Here is an 18,641-nt window from a genome sequence, read left to right as displayed (position 1 = left end):
AACTCAAGTGCTACCATCACGATTTAGAAATAGCTTCATGATGAATTGAAAAGTGTTTACCGGTGGTTGGATATATGATTTGGCACTGGCTATTTCTTAGAAAGTATATATCATGAGTTGGTATTAGGATCATGCCTTACTGGGGTTTATTGGAGTTAATGGTTCCTCAGAGAATGTGAATAAAAGAAGGTCTATCTATGGCTTTCTAAAGGTAATGGAGAAGAAAATAAGTTGAAGAATGGTGGGAAATGTATGCTTGACTCAAAACAGCCAGGATAATTTCTACCCCCTTTACTAAGAAAAAAAACTCTACACTCACACAGCAATAAACCTGATTTTTCTGTTCACCTTCTGCAGTTTTATGCAAAATTATTATACATTTTTTTAATGCACAAACACAGCTATATACAAAGTGACAATTTGCTTGCACCAGGAGAAACATATTAAGAAATAGAAAATGAGTTTGGATAGCTAATATATGTATGTAATATACACAATTTTGCATATGGTTGTGTTTTTGCTTCTCTGACTTATTCCCCTCCCTAGAGTTAACCACGATTATATTTATTTATCTTTTTTCACAGAAGAGTTATTCTTTTATTATTTTAAAGAGTAACACATAGCCCAATATGCCAAAGCAGTAGGGAATTAGAGGCAGCAAATGGCCAGGTTTTTTTAAGAGCCTTATGCTGCATCTTTGAGCTCCTGTCTGCCCAAAGCCTATGGCTGCTTACATGAAGGCCGGGTCAATGGACAGATGACCCAACTCGACATCCATTAACTGAGAAAGGGCTCAATGGGCAACACAGCAGAGGCACTGCCAGGGCCCAGCATGCCAGGCAGCATCCCCCGCTGCCACCACCAGCTCCCAAGGCTAGTGCCTTAGTGGCAGCCAGTGTGTCTAGCACTTGATTTTATTTCTGTGAGCTTAGAGTGGGCAGGATGTGAATAAATCCTGAGTCATAAATTAAGGTGAAAGACTTAGTAGTGTTAATACTCTGGGTGAGAAAAGACAACACTTTCTTGGAGGAGAGTGGACTTGGAGTCTGGTGGAAGAAAGATGGAAACTCACAGAATGGCCTCGGCCTGCAGGCACTGCCTTGAGGACATGAGAGGGGGTTTTCACTGTACGTGACAGAGAGGGGCAAGGCGGGGTAGGCACTGGGCAGCTGCTTCCTCTGGCACAGTTAAACTAGAGGTTCATTTTCCACTCATACTTGGTTTCCTAGGTCTAGGTCTAAGTCACCACATATGGAGCTGAAGCAAGTCTTGCCTATGCACCAAGCGTGGCCTTGGAACTCGAAGAAATGCATGACTCACTTCTCCAGTGCTGAAGGGGAGAGACTCTCAATTGAAGGAGATCTTTCTCCCCACACTTCCAACTCCTTTCCCTTGCAAATGACCAGGTGCGAACCAAGAGGCAAAGGCACCTCCTGGTACAACCCACCACAGTCTTCCAGAGAACTCATCTTCATGGGACCCAAAGCCTAGCCTTGGCTTGGAGCAGACTTGTTTCCACCCATGGGAGCACCCTGTCTGGCAATTGAATGGAATCATCATTATATTTATTTCTAAAAGATGGATCATTCCATGATGTTTAAAAACCACTTCAGTTTTTATCTCTGGTATTATGTATAGCTTCCTTTTTTGCAAAAGACATGATTCCATTTTTTGTAGTCTTTTGGTTTTATATTACCACTCACTGCTACCTACTCACCTAGACATTGTAATTTCTCTTTAGGTATAATTTATACTACATTTCCCTCACATTTTCTTTTTGTAAAACTCTAATGTAACTATGTACATTTGAAAGAAAGTATCCAACTATTTTCAGTTATTTCCAGCTATTTCCAAATTAAATGTAATCTTCAATTGTTTTCTTATATCAAAACCAGCATGTATTTGTGTATGCATTAATTAGAGAGAAGTAAAAGCAGATTTTATTTAGCTGATGTGTGAAATGCTGAAGTCTTTGAAGCTCATGGGCATTAGTTAAGTGAGAAAGGATCAATGGACCATGGATTCCAGACTGGGGATATGTACAAGCCAGCAGGTAAGGCCACTGTGGAAGGCAGGCAGATGCAAGACCCTGGGGCCTGGTGGGGACAGCTGTCAGGCAGAGCAGAAATCTAACTGGCAACAGGCAGCCCCTTTGCGTGGCCAGGATCATCATCACGTTGAATCCAAGCCTAGTTGCTCTAGATCATCTGATTTTTCCAAGAATCTGCATTTTTGTGTGAAATTTCCCAGTTTAAGTTACCTCATTTTAAAAATCATCACAAGTTAAAAGAAAAAAAACCTACAGGCTGAAAATGGCCATCAGACTGCCATATTGCAAGCTCTGTTTATAATACTTACCAGCAGCAAATACTTACCACATTTTGCTATATGTTCTTGGGGAAGATGGTGAAAAAAATGATCCCATTCTCTTTTCATCAGAGAAAAGGTATTATTGCATTTACAGCATTCAGATTTACTCTGTATGTTTTCAGTTTACTTTGGGAAACCTACCACACTCCTTTTATACCACACCCTAACTGTGAAGTTGATCTGTCAAAGTAGGGTTCCCCATTTGTTGGTTCTCAATCTTTTTTTTTTTTTTTTGAGACTGAGTTTCGCTCTTGTTACCCAGGCTGGAGTGCAATGGCGCAATCTCGGCTCACCGCAACCTCCACCTCCTGGGTTCAGGCAATTCTCCTGCCTCAGCCTCCTGAGTAGTTGGGATTACAGGCACGCGCCACCATGCCCAGCTAATTTTTTGTATTTTTAGTAGAGACAGGGTTTCACCATGTTGACCAGGATGGTCTCGATCTCTTGACCTCGTGATCCACCCGCCTCAGCCTCCCAAAGTGCTGGGATTACAGGCTTGAGCCATCGCGCCCAGCCCAGTTCTCAATCTTTTATACCACACTATGAAGCAAGAGGAATACAAAAGAAGTTTCAGCATCTTAATTTACAGCCTCCGGTGGTTTAAACCAGAAAGTTCTTTTGGAGCAAAAGGAATTCCTTTCCTTTCCTGTGTCTGCAAGACCGTTCTCAATAAATTTGCTTCCCTGTCCCATTTCTCTTTCTGCAGGTAATAGAGGGAAAGCTGGCTCCATTCTTGGGCAAGGTCATTAAATTTGCCACCTCACACGTGTACAGCTGCAGTCTTTGTAGCCAGAAGGGGTTCATCTGCGAAATCTGTAACAATGGAGAGATCCTCTATCCTTTTGAGGATATTTCAACAAGCAGGTACAGAATATCTTATTTCATAAAAGAACACCTGAATGTGTAATGTGCCGTTTTCTTTGGCCAAATCAGGCCAACTTTTAGTCAAGTACTGTATCTCTGTCTCTTACCCTGAATCAGGTTTCCCTTGTCCTTGGCAAACATATTTCTCCCTTTGGTTTTCTATATTTATTTCAACCCCTTACCTCGCTACCTTTTTCCAGAATGAGATAACAGCTGCAAAGATACAATGCCGAACTCTGCCTTATTAGGTAACAGAGTATTCAGGTTCAATTTTAGAATGAAGATTGAGGAGGAAGCATCTTCATAATTTTTTCAGGGCCAAATGATAGGCAGTGGGAAACTGCAGTCCCAGAGGAAAGCCAAAACTGGACCGACCGGCAGGGGTAAAACTAGAAGACACTGGTGAGCTGCTGGGGCCTGGCCATGTGCTTTTCTCCACAGATGCATGCACTGCAGTGAAGCGATGATAGTTTTAGGATCCAAAGGAGAGAAAAGTGGGAGTTTATGTGGGATGATTTCTAACCAAAGTGATATTTGGGCATCATCACATCCATGGATTGATGGATGATTCACAAATGATACACATTACTTTTCCTTTCATCCCAAAAGCATAATAGAAATCTACACTGTATGTGTGTACACTGGCTTCTCTGAGCATGAATGTCATGGCTCATTTCCCACCCTGCAGGGCTCACTTACACTGTGGTTCAGAACAGAAGGTAAGGCATGTAGCCAGGGAGAGTTGAAGCATGTAGGGTAGAGCTGAGATATTGAGAGCTGACTCAGCCCTTTTGGCCTCTCCTTAAACCTAAAGACTATTTGTAAACATGCAAGAATTTCAGTTGGCCCACACACAGAAAAACAGACACATAAACACATAGACATGCAGACAGACACACAGACACAAACAAACAAACACACACACACAGACATACACACACACGCAGAGTTTAGCCTCCAGTTTCCTGAGCAGGTACTTAGCTTATAGAGTTACGTAGCCTAGAGATTAGCCACCTCTTAAAAGGAGGAAACTCCTCATAGCTTTTTTAGGGCCAAGGGAGAGGCAGTGGGAAATTGCAGTCTCAGAGGAAGGCCCCAACTGGACCAACCACTTGGAGTAAAATCAGAAGACACTGGTGAACAGTAACTTTGCCCATAGCCTAGAGATTAGTTACCTCTTAAAAATGCACACCAGCCTGGGCATGGTGGCTCACACCTGTAATCCCAGCACTTTGGGAGGCTGAGGAGGGTGGGTTATGAGGTCAGGAGATCAAGACCATCCTGGCCAACGTGGTGAAACCCTGTCTCTATTAAAACTGCAAAAATTAGCCAAGCATGGTGGTGGGCACCTGTAATCCCAGCTTCTCATGAGGCTGAGGCAGGAGAATCACTTGAACCCAGGAGGCAGAGGCTGTAGTGAGCTGAGATCGTACCATTGCACTTCAGCCTGAGCAACACAGCCAGACTCTGTCTAAAAAAAAAAAAATGTACACCACGTAAAACTTGTACACAAACGTTCATAGCAGCAGCATTTGTAATGGCTAAAAACTAGAAACAACTTAATTGTCTACTAACTGATGAATGGATAAACAAAATGAACAAAATCCAGTCAATGGAATATTACTCAGCTATAAAAAGGAAGTAAAGTACTGATACATGCTGCAACATGTATTAACATTGAAAACATGCTAAGGGAAAGAAGCCAGACACAAACCACATATTACATGATTCTATTTATATAAAATGTCCCAAATAGGCAAATCCATAGAGACAGAGAATAGATTAGTGGTTGTCTAGAGCTTGGGGGAAGGAGGAAAAGAGTTACTACTCATGGGTATAGGTTGCTTTTTGGGGTGATGAAAATGTTCTGGAATTAGATTGTGGTAATGGTTGCATGGTCTTATGACTACCCTAAAAATTAGTGAATTGTATACTTTAAAGGAGTGAGTTTTATGATACATGAATTATATTACAATAAAATATGTTTAATGCCTGGGAGCAGTGGTTTACGCCTATAATCCCAGCACTTTGGGATCACTTGAGGCCAAGAGTCTGAGACCAGCCTAGCCAACATGGAAAAACTCCGTCTCTACTAAAAATACAAAAATTAGCTGGACATGGTGTAATACAAAGCTGGACATGGTGTAATACAAAAATACAAAAATTAGCTGGACATGGTGTAATCCAAAATTTTTGGATACAAAAATTAGTAATCCCAGCTACTCTGGAGGCTGAGGCACAAGAATCACTTGAACCCAGAGGCGGAGGTTGCAGTGAGCAGAGATCACATCACTGCACTTCAGGCTGGGCAACAGCATAACTGTCTCAAAAAAAAAAAAACCAAACCTGTTTTAGTAAAGAATTTCTAAATGATTTCCACTGAATAAATCATATGCTGGGCCACAAAACATGTCTCAATTAATTTTGAGACTATACCAAGTATGTTCTCTGACACATGGAATTAAAGATTTACAGTAGAAAAAAATATGATCAGTCAGGTGTGGTGGCACACGCCTGTAATCCCAGCTACTCGGGAGGCTGAAGCAGGAGACTCACTTAAACGCAGGAGGCAGAGGTTGCAGTGAGCCAAGATTACACCACTGTACTTCAGCCTGGGCAACAGAAAACAACAGTGGCCGGATGCATCTCAAAAACAATATCTCAAAAAACAACAGTGGCTGGGTGCAGGGGCTCATGCCTGTAATCTCAGCAATTTGGGAGGCCAAGCCGGGCAGGTCACAGGTCAGGAGATTGAGACCATCCTGGTGAACATGGTAAAACCCCCATCTCGGCCAGGTGCAGTGGCTCACGCCTATAATCCCAGCACTTTGGGAGGCCGAGACGGGTGGATCACAAGGTCAAGAGATCAAGACCATCCCGGTCAACAAGGTGAAACCCCGTCTCTACTATAAATACAAAAATTAGCTGGGCATGGTGGTGCACGCCTGTAGTCCCAGCTACTTGGGAGGCTGAGGCAAGAGAATTGCTTGAACCCAGAAGGCAGAGGTTGCGGTGAGCTGAGATCGTGCCATTGCACTCCAGTCTGGGTAACAACAGCGAAACTCCATCTCAAAAAAAAAAAAAAAACCATCTCTACTAAAATACAAAAAAAATTTAGCTGGGAAAGGTAGTAGGCCCCTGTAGTCCCAGCTACTCAGGAGGCTGAGGCACAAGAATCACTTGAACCCAGGAGACAGAGGTTGCAGTGAGCCAAGATCACGCCACTGCACTCCATGCTGGTGACAGACCAAGACTCCATCTCAAAAAAAAAAATTAAACCCCAGAATATTTGGAAATTAGTGTATTTCTGAGCAACTCATGGGTCATAGAAGGATGCACAAGGGAAATTTTAAAATATTTTGAAATGAAATAGAAAATATGTGAAAAACTCCTGTAGTAGCACTTAGAATGAAATTTATAGGCATAAATATCTGTATCAGAAAAGAAGAAAGCTCTCATCAGTACCTAAAATTTCACCTCAAGAAACTGGATATAAAAGAGTAAGTTAAATCCAAAGCAAGCTGAAGAAAAGAAAGAATAAAGATCAGAGCAGAGCAGATATCACTGAAATCATAAACAGAAAAATCACAAGTTGATTCCTCGAGAGATCAACAAAGTTAACAACCTTTTAGCCACCCTGATCAAGAGATTAAAAGAGAAGATACAAATTGCCAGAATCAGGAATGAAAGAGGTACAGAAATTAAGGATTATAAAAGAATATTATAAACAACACTATACCAACAAATTAGACAATTTAGATGAAATGGGCAAATGACTAACAAGACAAATAACCAAAACTGACTCAACAAGAAGTAGAAATAAATATGAGTAGACCTAAAACAAGTAAAGAAACTGAATTAGTAATTTTGAAATCTTCCCACAGAGAGGCCAGATGGCTTCACCAGTTTATGCTATAGAATATTGAAAGAAATAATACTGAACTTTCACTCACTACCTTTATCTCCAGAGTGAGATATTCAGAATGAGATACTAGAGTTGCAAAAAAAAAAAAAAAAAAAAACACATTGCCTAACTCCAGCATATTAGGTAACAAAGAGTGTTCTGATTCATTTTTAGAATGAGGATTGGTGAGGAAGAACCCCCAAATATAAGGATGGGTTAGTTCTCCAAAAAGATGTAACAATCCTTAATGTATGAACAGAGTCAAACTATGTAAGACAAAAACTGGCGGAAGAGAGAGACAAGTTCACTGTTGTAATTAGAGCCTTCAACACTTCTCTGTCCATAGCCGACAGGTCCAACAGGCAGAAAATCAGTAAGCATATAGCTAAACTGAACAGCACTGCCAATGAATGGGATCTAATTGACATCTCTAGAATACTTCATTGAACAACAACAAAATATACATTCTTCTCAAGGTCACATGGAACAGTTACCAAGAGAGACCACATTCTGGGCCATAAAAAAAATTTTTTTGAACAAATTTAAAAGAGTAGAAATCATACAAAGTTTGCTCTCAAACCATAATGAAATTAAACTAGAAATCAATAACAGAAAGATACCTGAAAAATCCTAAAACATTTGGACATTTAAAAAAAAAATACTTTGAAATAACACAAGTTAACTTATATCCACACAAAAACATGCATATGGATGTTTATAGCAGCTTTATTCATAATCAATGAAAACTAGAAGCAGCCCAGGTGTCCTTCAGTAGTTTATGAAGGCCTAAACTGTGGCATATCCATACAATGGAATATTATTCAGCAACAAAAGAAATGAGCTGTCAGGGCACAAAGAGACATGGAAAAAATCTAAATGCCTATATCCCAAGTGAGCAAAGCCATTCTGAGATGGCTACATGCTATACTATATGATTCCAGCTATGTGACATTTTGGAAGAGACAAAACTATACAGACAGTAAAAAGATCAATGGTTGCAGGGTTTTGGGGGCTGGGAAGGGATAATTAGGTGAAGCACAGGAGATTTATAGGGCGGTGAAACTATTCTGTATGATACTTCAGTGGTATATACATGACATTATACATTTGTCAGAACCTATGGTTTTATATATCAGAGTGAGCCTTAATTTAAATGGCAGCCTTTAATTAATAATGATATTTCAGTATTGATTCACTAATTTTGTAATAAATATATCATAGGATTGCAAAATGTTAATTTAAAAAAACAGGAGGTGGTGGGGTGGATATGGGAGCCTGCTGTTCAATTTCTCTGAAAATCTAAAAATATTCTAAAAAATAGTCTATTAACAAAAACTTAAAAATTGTTCAGCTGAACGGTTGACTCTAAGCTCAAAGATAACAATTTTTAATAAACCTTATTGGAACAATTTTAGATTTGCAGAGAAATCACAAATATAGTACACAGTTCCCATATACCACACACTCAGTTTCCCCATTAAGATTGTACATTAGTATAGTACATTTGTTACAATTAGTGAACCAGTATTGATACATTATTAGTAGCTAAAGTCCATAGTTTTTTTCAGATTTCCTTAGTTTTCACCTACTATCCTTATCCTGTTCCAGGATACCACATTATATTTAGTTGTCATATCTCCCTAGGCCTGTCTGGGCTGTGACAGTTTCTCAGACTTTGTTTTTTATGACCGTGACAGTTTTGAGGAGTACTGGTCAGTATTTTATAGAATATCTCTGTTGGGGCCACACGTGGTGGCTCACGCCTATAATCTCAGCACATTGGGAGTTCAAGAGATCGAGACCATCCTGGTGAAACCCCATATCTACTAAAAATACAAAAATTAGCTGGGCGTGGTGGCACATGCCTGTAGTCCCAGCTACTCAGGAGGCTGAGGCAGGAGAATCGCTTGAACCTGGGAGGCGGAGGTTGCAGCGAGCCGAGCTCTGCACTCCAGCCTGGTGGCAACAAAGCAAAACTAACTCAAAAAAAAATTATGAAAAATAAAAAAAGACTATCTCTGTTGGATATGCCTGATGTTTTCTTATGCGTGGAGTGGGTTTTATGGGTTTGGGGAGGAAAGCCATGGAGGTAGTGCCATTGTCATCACATCATATCAAGGGAACGTACGATCAACGTGACTTATCGCTGCAGTGTTTGTGTCAGGTTTCTCCACCGCGAAGTTCCTCTTCCTCCCCCTCTTTCCATGCTGTACCCTTTGGAAAGAGGTCACTATGTGTAGCCCACACTTAAGGAGTGGGAAGTTATATTCCACCCCCTTGGGAGCCAAGTATGGATAAAGTTATTTAGAATCCTTCCACTTGGGAGATTTGTCTCTTCTTCCTCATTTATTTATTTTTTTTCAGTTGTTTATTTAAATCAATGTGGACTTGTGCATAGTTTGTTTATACTTTGGGTTACAGTCCAGTACTATATTGTATTGCTCAAACTGTCCCAGCTTTGGCCATTCAAGCTCTCAGTAGCCTCCTTTGTTCCCTTGACATACCCCAATCATGATGGGATTTTTGCAGGGGGTGTTGTTTTTGGTTTGGTTTGGTTTTTAGCATTTCCTTACTTTCTGGCACTCCCAGATGCTCCAGGCTCATCTTACTTATTTCCTGCCCTAATCCTAGGAACAGACATGTGTCCAAAGAGCCTTGGTTTCTTTTGTTAAAGAATGACATTAGGAACTAAGATCTAGGCACTGGGTTTCGCACACATTTTTAGAGCCCTCGGTTCTTGGACTTGTGCCTTGTCTGGGGCAGAGGTGCTGTCCTCTGATTGTACATTACAATCTTTTGTAAGACTTGGCTTTTAAAACTCCAGAGTCTGTATCTTCAGGGACTCCATATGATTATGAATCACCCCAGAAAAAAGAATCACTCCTCTAAGATAGCTATGGTCAGAGTTAAGGTGCTGGATTCTCACCAAAATAACCACAGTGGCATATACTGTAGGTTCATAGGGGCCTTTGCTCAGTAGTAAAAACTATGGAGAATCCACATTCTTCCTTAGTCAGATGCAGTTCTCTAAGCTTGCACAAATGTCTGAGTCAGAAGGAACGTTGACCATCTTTCCTGGAATTCCAGGTTAACAGTTTTCAGAAACCTGTTGAGCTTTCCTCTGGTGTTTAGCTTCCAGTTAAACACCAAGAGTGGTTTATACAACCCTGTGAAAAGGCAAAAAGAGACACCAATAAAACATTTATTAAAGGGAAATTTTAGTCAGGAATACTGAGTTGCTGATTCAAAACATGTCTATAAAGATGTGTTAAATAAATAAATGTGATAAACAAAAACAAATTTGAATAGTAAAGTAAATTTTAAAATCTCTGTGTAACTGAAACCTTTATGGATTAAGTAATATGATGTCTGGGATTTGCTTCAGGATAATGTGATGATGGGGTAGGGGATGATACAGATGAAAGAAATGATCACATATTAATAACTGCGGCAGTTAGGTGATAGGTACACAGGAATTTGTTATACTATTCTCTCTACTTTTGCATATGTGTGAAATTTTTCATAATAAAATATGTTTAAAAATCTATATGCTTCCCAGGCATCGGAGAGGAAAAAAAAATCTGTATGTAAAAATTTTAGAAATAAAATATTTAGTGAATTTGTTACCACATACCCTTAGCTCTCCTGCTAAATTTGGCATTTTTGTGTCCTCAAAAATATACTTAATATCCTTTCAGGTCCCATTATCACTTGAATAGCAATATTACAGTTCAGTAAAAAAAACAACCTTTCAGGGCCCAGCATGGTGGCTCATGCCTGTAATCCCAGCACTTTGGGAGGCCTAGGCCAGATCACTTGGATCATTTGAGGTCAGAAGTTCGAGACCAACCTGGTCAACGTGGTGAAACCCCATCTCTACTACAAATATAAAAATTAACTGGGTGTGGTGGCACACACCTGTAATCCCAGCTACTCAGAAGATTGAGACATGAGAATCACTCGAACTCAAGAAGGGGAGGCTGATATGAGCCAAGATCGTGCCACTGCACTCTGGCCTTGACAACAAGAACGAAACTTCATCTCAAAAAAAAAAAAAAAAATCATTTATTGAAAGTCCAGGGCAGGATGCAGTGGCTCATGCTTATAATCCCAGCACCTTGGGAGGCCGAGGTGAAGGATCACCTGGGGTCAGGAGTTCAAGATCATCCTGGCCAACATGGCAAAACCACATCTGGCTAATTTGGCATCAGCCACCACATCTGGCTAATTTTGTGTGTTTTTATTAGAGACAGGGTTTCTCCATGTTGGTCAGGCTGGTCTCAAACCCCTGGCCTCAGGTGATCCACCCGCCTTGGCCTCCCAAAGTGCTGAGATTACAAATGTGAGCTATTGCTCCTGGCCCTAATAAGTGATTTATTGAGCATATCACATGTGTGCATTGGGCTAGGTTCTGGAGACAGAGTGAACACAGCATGCTACTTGCTCACAAATGGTTGAGTCTAGTAGGGACAGACAGGCCGTTAGGCAGTTCTATGAAAGTGTGGGAGGAGCACAGTAGAGGGTGGGCCTGGAGCTCCCGGAAGGGCTGCATCATCCACAGAAGCGATGTGCACATTGAATTAGAAAAGTTTCACGGTTTCTAAAAGTATTATGGAGTCCTGTATTTTTTTAGGTTTTGGAGTTTTTTTTCCCTCTCATTTTAAATTTTAGATTCGGGAACACATATGCAGGTTTATTACAAGGATATGTGACATGATGCTGAGGTTTGGGTTTTCATTGATTCCCATCACCCATGTAGTGATCACAGTACCCAACAGGAAGTGTTTCAGCCTTTCCCTGCCTCCCTCCCCTCTTTCGAGTCCCCAGTGTTTATTGTTCCTCTCTGTGTGAGCGAGCTCTATGTTGAACTCTGAGTCACTGATTTATGTTCTTCAGTATTAGAATATATTCAGTGTTAACATGTTTATTTGATTATGAGTATATAGCAAACATTGGTCAACTCCTTCAGGCTTTCTTTTCCTTACTAAATTAATCATTATGCAAAAGGAAGTTTCCTTATTAAATTAATCATTATGCAAAAGGAAATTTTGCGTTTTTACATATGCAAAAATGACGATGTAATTTTTTTTTTTTTTTAGACAGAGCCTTGCTCTGTTGCCCAGGCTGGAGTACAGTGGTACAATCTTGTCTCACTACAAGCTCCACCTCCTAGGTTCAAGCAATTCTCCTGCCTCAGCCTCCCAAGTAGCTGGGACTGCAGGTGCCTACCACCACCACACTTGGCTAATTTTTATATTTTTTAGTAGAGACAGAGTTTCACCATATTGGCCAGGCTGGTCTGGAACTCCCTACCTCATGATCCACCCACCTCGACCTCCCAAAGTGCTGGGATTACAGGTGTGAGCCACCACACCCAGCCAACTATGCAATTTGAAAATATATCCCTGGTATTAATTTTTAGGATCCCCAACTCTGGCATATATAGAGAAGGTGCTAGGATTTTAAGAGAATGGTACTAACATTTATTAGTACTAATGTCAGCAACTTACATATCTTATCTAATTTTTCTGCCAGTCCTCTGAGGAAATAGTGTTACCTCTGTCTTAATAACAAAGAAACCTAGGTTCAGAGAAGGCAATTAACTTGACCCTAGAGATAAGGCCAAAACTTAAATGCAAATACATCTGACTCCAAAATCCATGTTTTTTTCCGTTATATCTCACTGCTCCTTTTGTGCCTATAGTCTTCAAAACATTTTGCCATATATCCCCTAAAATCAATTTTAAAAATTATGTACCTCTGTCATTAAAGAAGCCTTCTCCAATACTGCTATTTTGGAAATGTCCTTTTATTTGCTGCCTTGGGAGTCTCTTTTATTTTTATTTATTTTTGAGACAGAGTTTCAATCTTGTTGCCCAGGCTGGACTGCAATGGCGCGATCTTGGCTCACCACAACCTCTGCCTCCTGGGTTCAAGCGATTCTCCGGCCTCAACCTCCCGAGTAGCTGGGATTACAGGCACGTGCCACCATGCCCGGCTAATTTTGTATTTTTAGTAGAGATGGGGTTTCTTTATGTTGGTCAGGCTGGTCTTGAACTCCCGACCTCACGTAATCCACCTGCCTCAGCTTCCCAAAGTGCTGGAATTACAGGCATGAGCCACCGCACCCAGCTTTGCTGCTTTGGGAGTCTTTGCACACAGAGCAGTAAGCCATGATTAAATTGGTTTGGGGAAAGATATGCCTCTCTTTTATAAAATGGCCAAAGTACTGCTGTGGAGGTAACAGCAGAGCTTCCAGCTCCTGTGCATCCCTTGGCAGGTCAGATGCAGCAAGGTGTACCTATTGAAGCTGAGGATCTGCCTAAAGCAGGCTTCTATAGGCAAACCCCTGTTTGTTGCACCAAAGCAAGCTTGCCTCCATTCAGAAGATAATGCTGACAGTTTTACTTTGAGATATTCTTTCTTCTCAGACACAATTTTTTTTTTTTGAGACAGAGTTTCATTCTTGCTGCCCAGACTGGTTGCAGTGGCATGACCTCAGCTCACTGCCACCTCTGCCTTCTGGGTTCAAATGATTCTCCTGCCTGAGTCACCAGAGTAGCTGGGATTACAGGCACTCACCACCACACCCTGCAAATTTTTTAGTATTTTTATTAGAGACTGGGTTTCACCATGTTGGCCAGGCTGGTCTCAAACTCCTAACCTCAAGTGATCCGCCCACCTTGGCCTCCCAAAGTTCTGGGATTACAGGAGTGAGTTATCATGCTCATCCTCAAACACAAATTAAATACATACCTCTCTTTATCGTAAATAGGAAAACCCTAAAACCCAGATTTTAAGATTTTAAATACAGTAAGAATATCCTGAATCATAAAACTGCTTTACTAAAGCCTAATCCAGCATTTATCTGGAAATGGACTACAAGGAAAGCACAGCTTTGGGAGAGATAAACATTTTGATAAAACAATGATAAAATTCCGTATCCTTAAAAGAATAGCAATGACAAAACAAGCCCTCCTTGACTGAGAATAAGAAGGAAGGGCTCTAACTTTTAAGAATTACAAATTAGAAGATTAGGCTGACACTACTCTACGATTTAAGGGAAAACAATGACTATAAAAGCAAAAAAGTCACATAAATCCACAAAATAACCCAGGTCTTAGATTCATTTTTTAAAATCCTTAAATTGCCTCCTATGCAGCTTTCTTTCTGACATCTTTACACATCACTAATCTCTCGTTATTAAGATCCCCTTCCTAATGCTGCTAGAAAGGCAATCCTGCTTTTTACATTTCTACAAAGATGCTATTTCTGAATCTTGAAATGCTTCGAGATTACAAGCACATAAACACTTCATCTTAAAAACCCTCAGCATGCATTTTTAACATGGGACTTATAAAATAAACCAGCAGTCATAAGTCAGTTTCATCATTTCTGTCCTGTCCATTTGGCTTTCTTGAGTTTTTCATGTGGCATGCAAGTCATCCTTCTAGGTTTTCACTATGAAAAACGTTGCACTTAAAGACTTTATGACCAGGCCAGGTGCAGTGACTCACACCTGTAATCCTAGCACTTTGGGAGGCCGAGGCAGGTGGATTGCCTGAGCTCAGGAGTTCACAGCCAGCCTGGGCAACACAGTGAAACCCATCTCTACTAAAATACAAAAAGAAAAAAAAAAAATTAACCAGGCATGGCAGTGTGCACCTATAGTCCCAGCTGCTTAGGAGGCTGAGGCCAGAGAATTGCTTGAACCCGGGAGGCAGAGGTTGCAGTGAGCCGAGATCGCACCACTGCACTCCAGCCTGAACTATAGAGCAAGACTCTGTCTCAAAAAAAAAAAAAAAAAGACTTCATGACATTTATGTCACTTGGCACTGTATTTAAATGTGAGTATTCTATGAGAAGATTTTACCAAAAACTAACTTAGGTATCCTTCATCTAGTAGGCATTTGCTATGGTTTGAATATGGTTTGTCCCCACAAAAACTTTTTGAAGCTGGGTGCCCATTGTAGAGCCGTTTCGAGGTGGTGCCTTTAAGTGGTGATCAGGTTGTTAAATTGGATTAATCTTCTGAGAGGAATGGATTAGTGCTGGAGGGAATGGGTTAGTTCCCGTGATAGGGTTGTTAGAAAGCGGGTTGCCTCCAGCGTCTGGTCCTTTCTACATGCCTGCTTCCCCTTCCACCTCCCTGCCATGTTGTGGCACAGCTCAGGACCTCACCGAACACTCAGCAGATGCCATTGCCATGTGTGCTAGACCTCCCAGCCTCCAGAATTGGGAGCCAAATACACTTAAAAAAAAAAATTGCCCTGTCTCAGGTATTCTGTTTTACCAACACAAAATGGACTAAGCATTACATAAATACTTATTGTTTAATTAAGCTTGCCTAAGTATATATATGCATTCATAAGAACAATGACAGCATTTTTTAAATAAATTAGTTAAGGGAATATAAAATACCTCCAAAGATAGAGGAGCATAGCACAAGTCTGAGGTAACACTACAGCTCTCTATATAAGGTCGAAGCAATTGACGTACCATTTAAGGTATTTCTCTGGTGAGAGCATAAGCCTGCCCTGGTCAGCAACATTCACTGACCCCAGGGAAGGCATCAGAGGAGGTGTTCTTCCTGTGTTAGTCGGGCATTAGCAACTCAGTGGTTACTCTTCTAAAAAGGTTGTTTTTTAAAGCGCTGCAATTCGTTCAGAGGTGTAGGATGAGCATTGCTTGCCAGATGTTCTTTGTGCACAAGTAGTTGACCACTCCATCACCTCTTCCAAGAAATAATGGTGGCAGGCAAGGCATCGAACTTATTTACACCAAGCTCTTACCCTCTTACCACTTGAGTTAGCATACTGTGCTACTACATCTAGTCTGCACACTTTTTTTTTTTAAGACAGTCTCACTCTGTGGCTTAGGCTGGAGTGCAGTGGCACAATCTTAACTCACTGCAACCTCCACGTCCCAGGTTCAAGTGATTCTCCTGCCTCAGCCTCCCTAGTACCAGGGATTACAAGTGTGCGCCACCATGCCTGGCTAATTTTTGTATTTTTAGTACAGACTAGGTTTTGCCATGTTGACCAGGCTGGTCTCGGACTCTTGGCCTCAAGTGATCTGCCCACCTCAGCCTCCCAAAGTGCTGGGATTACAGGCATGAGACACCATACCGGGCCAGTCTGCACACATTTAAAGAACATTTTCTACAACAGTCTTGAGAACAAACATCGGGCTCTTGGAAAAGTGCATAGCAGATGAGCTTCTAACAGGGCTTATCTGCTTTCTCATTTTTAAAATCTGTTTTGTCAGATAATCTTACCAAAAAAGAAGTTCTCCCACGAAACTTAGTCCAAACCCCATTGCTTTCATCCATCTGTCCAAACTTCAGAAATGTCCAACTTGTGCGGAAGAACATGGAGACCCCTCCCAACACACTCAGCCTTTTGAATTGGTCCTTGTCATTTTGCATTTCACTGCAACCCATACCACCCTGCTCCTGAAGACCTAAGCTTGTTGGGGCATGGACTTTGTTCTTTGCCTTGGCACTTTCTGCCCTTCTTTAAGCCTGATGTACACATGAAGCTTCAAATACCTAATTGTAGTCAAACTTTATAAAGGCTTGTTTAAAAAGAAAGAAGCTGCTTTATTATAAAATGTAGAACTACTTCTTCCCATAGATGATGCTAATATGCCTAATTGTTCTCCGCACAGCTTGAACAGTCAGTCATCAGGTGCTGTGTTTTCTGTTGCCCTGTTGCCCTTAGATTTGCCCCTGGGCACAGTGCATGGAGAAGGCTCCAGCGAAGCTGAATGTGGAGATGATTTTGCCTAAAGTTGTCACTTACTTATGTGCCAAAAAAAACCATCAAGCCCAGATGTGTCAGTAACCTTACAAAGACTCTTTCATTTTTCCGAGGAGCCAGTTGTAGTTCGTCACTTTTAGAAAGAGACTTTCATGTTAAGTGTTTAGGCAAGAATTTTGGTGGGGAAGGGGTAGAGATGGGGGCAGGTAGAACAAAACTCCTGAGGGGAAGGAGAGAGAAGCACTGCCCAGAAGCTGGCCTTTCCCGTGGCTTCCTATTTGCTCAGCCTTCGTTTCTGTGAGTCCTTGCACAAACAGACTGAATACCTGGATTATGCCCTCATCTGGACTCAAATACACATACATTACATACCCCTTTCTCACTAATCAGCCTGACACATTCCTTTGTTGGTAAATGGTTCCAAAACAAACACTGTCAGTGCACCTAATTAGCAGGTTTGTGGGCTGTGCTTGGCAGTCTTGTTACATCCTGTTCAACAATGGAGAACAACAGCCTTGGCTAGTCCAGGCTTCAGGGAGGGAGCAGCTTCCCTCGATGTATATGCCATTTTTAATGATATTTCCTTTCTGTGGCTTTTCTTGGGAAGCAGCCACTTGGTGAGTATTGCAGTGAGGTGTGCGATCCAGAAGCAGCTGAAGGAAACTTGCGCTCCTCTATAGAGGTACCTTTTCTGAGGAGCTGTTTGATTCTTATCATTCTTTTCTTTCTCTGGTATTGAAGAGGAACATTTTGAGGAACTTTCTCAATAGTTCTCTAATCTGATGGTGGAGGACCAGACTCCTGCTTGTGTTTTAGAATTATAAAGTAACAAAGATAGAAAGGACTGTGGGGACCATGTAGGCATTTTGGGGGTGGGAATCTTGAAGCCCAGAGAGCTCACGTGTCTTGTGTGTGGCAGAAGCAGGGTGATGACTTCCCTGATGGAATTTGACCCTTCTTCTGCTCTGTGGCTGCCCACTCTTAAATGTATTTATTTTGTCAATGACAGTTTTCTTTAATGAAAATTCTTCAGCACAATGCAGTTTTTCTGGATTTTAAACTTTGGTCAAAGAGTAACTTGGTAAATAACATTTCACCTTGGCCTGGTGGCTTCTGTATTCACATGTCAAAATGTTTCAGAATGTCTGCTAACATAGCTGAGACTTTTGTGAACCCCTCAGGGCTGACCTGACCCTTTATGCCATTAAGCCACTTGATTAATATGGTGCATTTATAAACACAATCCTAGCTGGTGAAGCCACCATTGTGTTTTGAGGCCGTTTGGTCACTTGAATAGATGGCTGTCACCTAGATACATTTCTTACAAGCTTCTATTTAGGTATCTGGTTAATATTGTGTTGGTCGTCTTAGGTTTAAGCATTTCAGACAGCTTAATTTTTTGCTGTTTAAAGGGGAAATGTTCATTGTTTAACTCATATTTTAACTTTCTAACTATAAAATTAATTCATATTTATCATAGAAAATTTGAAAAGCACACAAAAATAAAGAAAATATTCTCCATTATTTCTCCACTTTTTTGCACATATGTGTGTATTTTTAAATAAAATTGAAATCATATTGAATATATATATTTTTTCGAGACAGAGTCTCACTCTGTCACCCAGGCTGGAGTGCAGTGGTGTGATCTCAGCTTACTGCAACCTCTGCCTCCCAAGTTCAAACAATTCTGCTGCCTCAGCCTCCTGAGTATCTGGGATTACAGGCGTCTACCACCACACCCA

At 41.0% G+C, this 18,641-nt stretch overlaps 1 protein-coding gene across 8 annotated transcripts in view; it reads left to right on the top strand.

Moving 5' to 3' along the window:
- Positions 1-18,641, top strand: part of PLEKHM3 (pleckstrin homology domain containing M3) — a 242,470-nt gene that overhangs the window by 175,177 nt on the left and 48,652 nt on the right. For 4 of the 8 annotated variants that reach the window (XM_078328319.1, XM_078328318.1, XM_002749710.6 and 1 more), the window contains one exon: positions 3,077-3,234. The exons of 2 other annotated variants lie outside the window; for them this stretch is intronic. In XM_078328319.1, coding sequence (XP_078184445.1) covers positions 3,077-3,234 — 158 coding nt within the window. Of the gene's footprint in view, positions 1-1,229; positions 1,948-3,076; positions 3,235-18,641 lie in introns of those variants that run through there. 2 more of the 8 variants (XM_008999343.5, XM_054257848.2) reach the window with 1 other exon arrangement.

The sequence above is a fragment of the Callithrix jacchus genome, chromosome 6 (assembly GCF_049354715.1).
Source record: "Callithrix jacchus isolate 240 chromosome 6, calJac240_pri, whole genome shotgun sequence".
Classification (NCBI taxonomy): Eukaryota; Metazoa; Chordata; class Mammalia; order Primates; family Cebidae; genus Callithrix; species Callithrix jacchus.
Note: the sequence above shows the minus strand (reverse complement) of the source record. Positions and strands in the feature narration are given on the sequence as shown.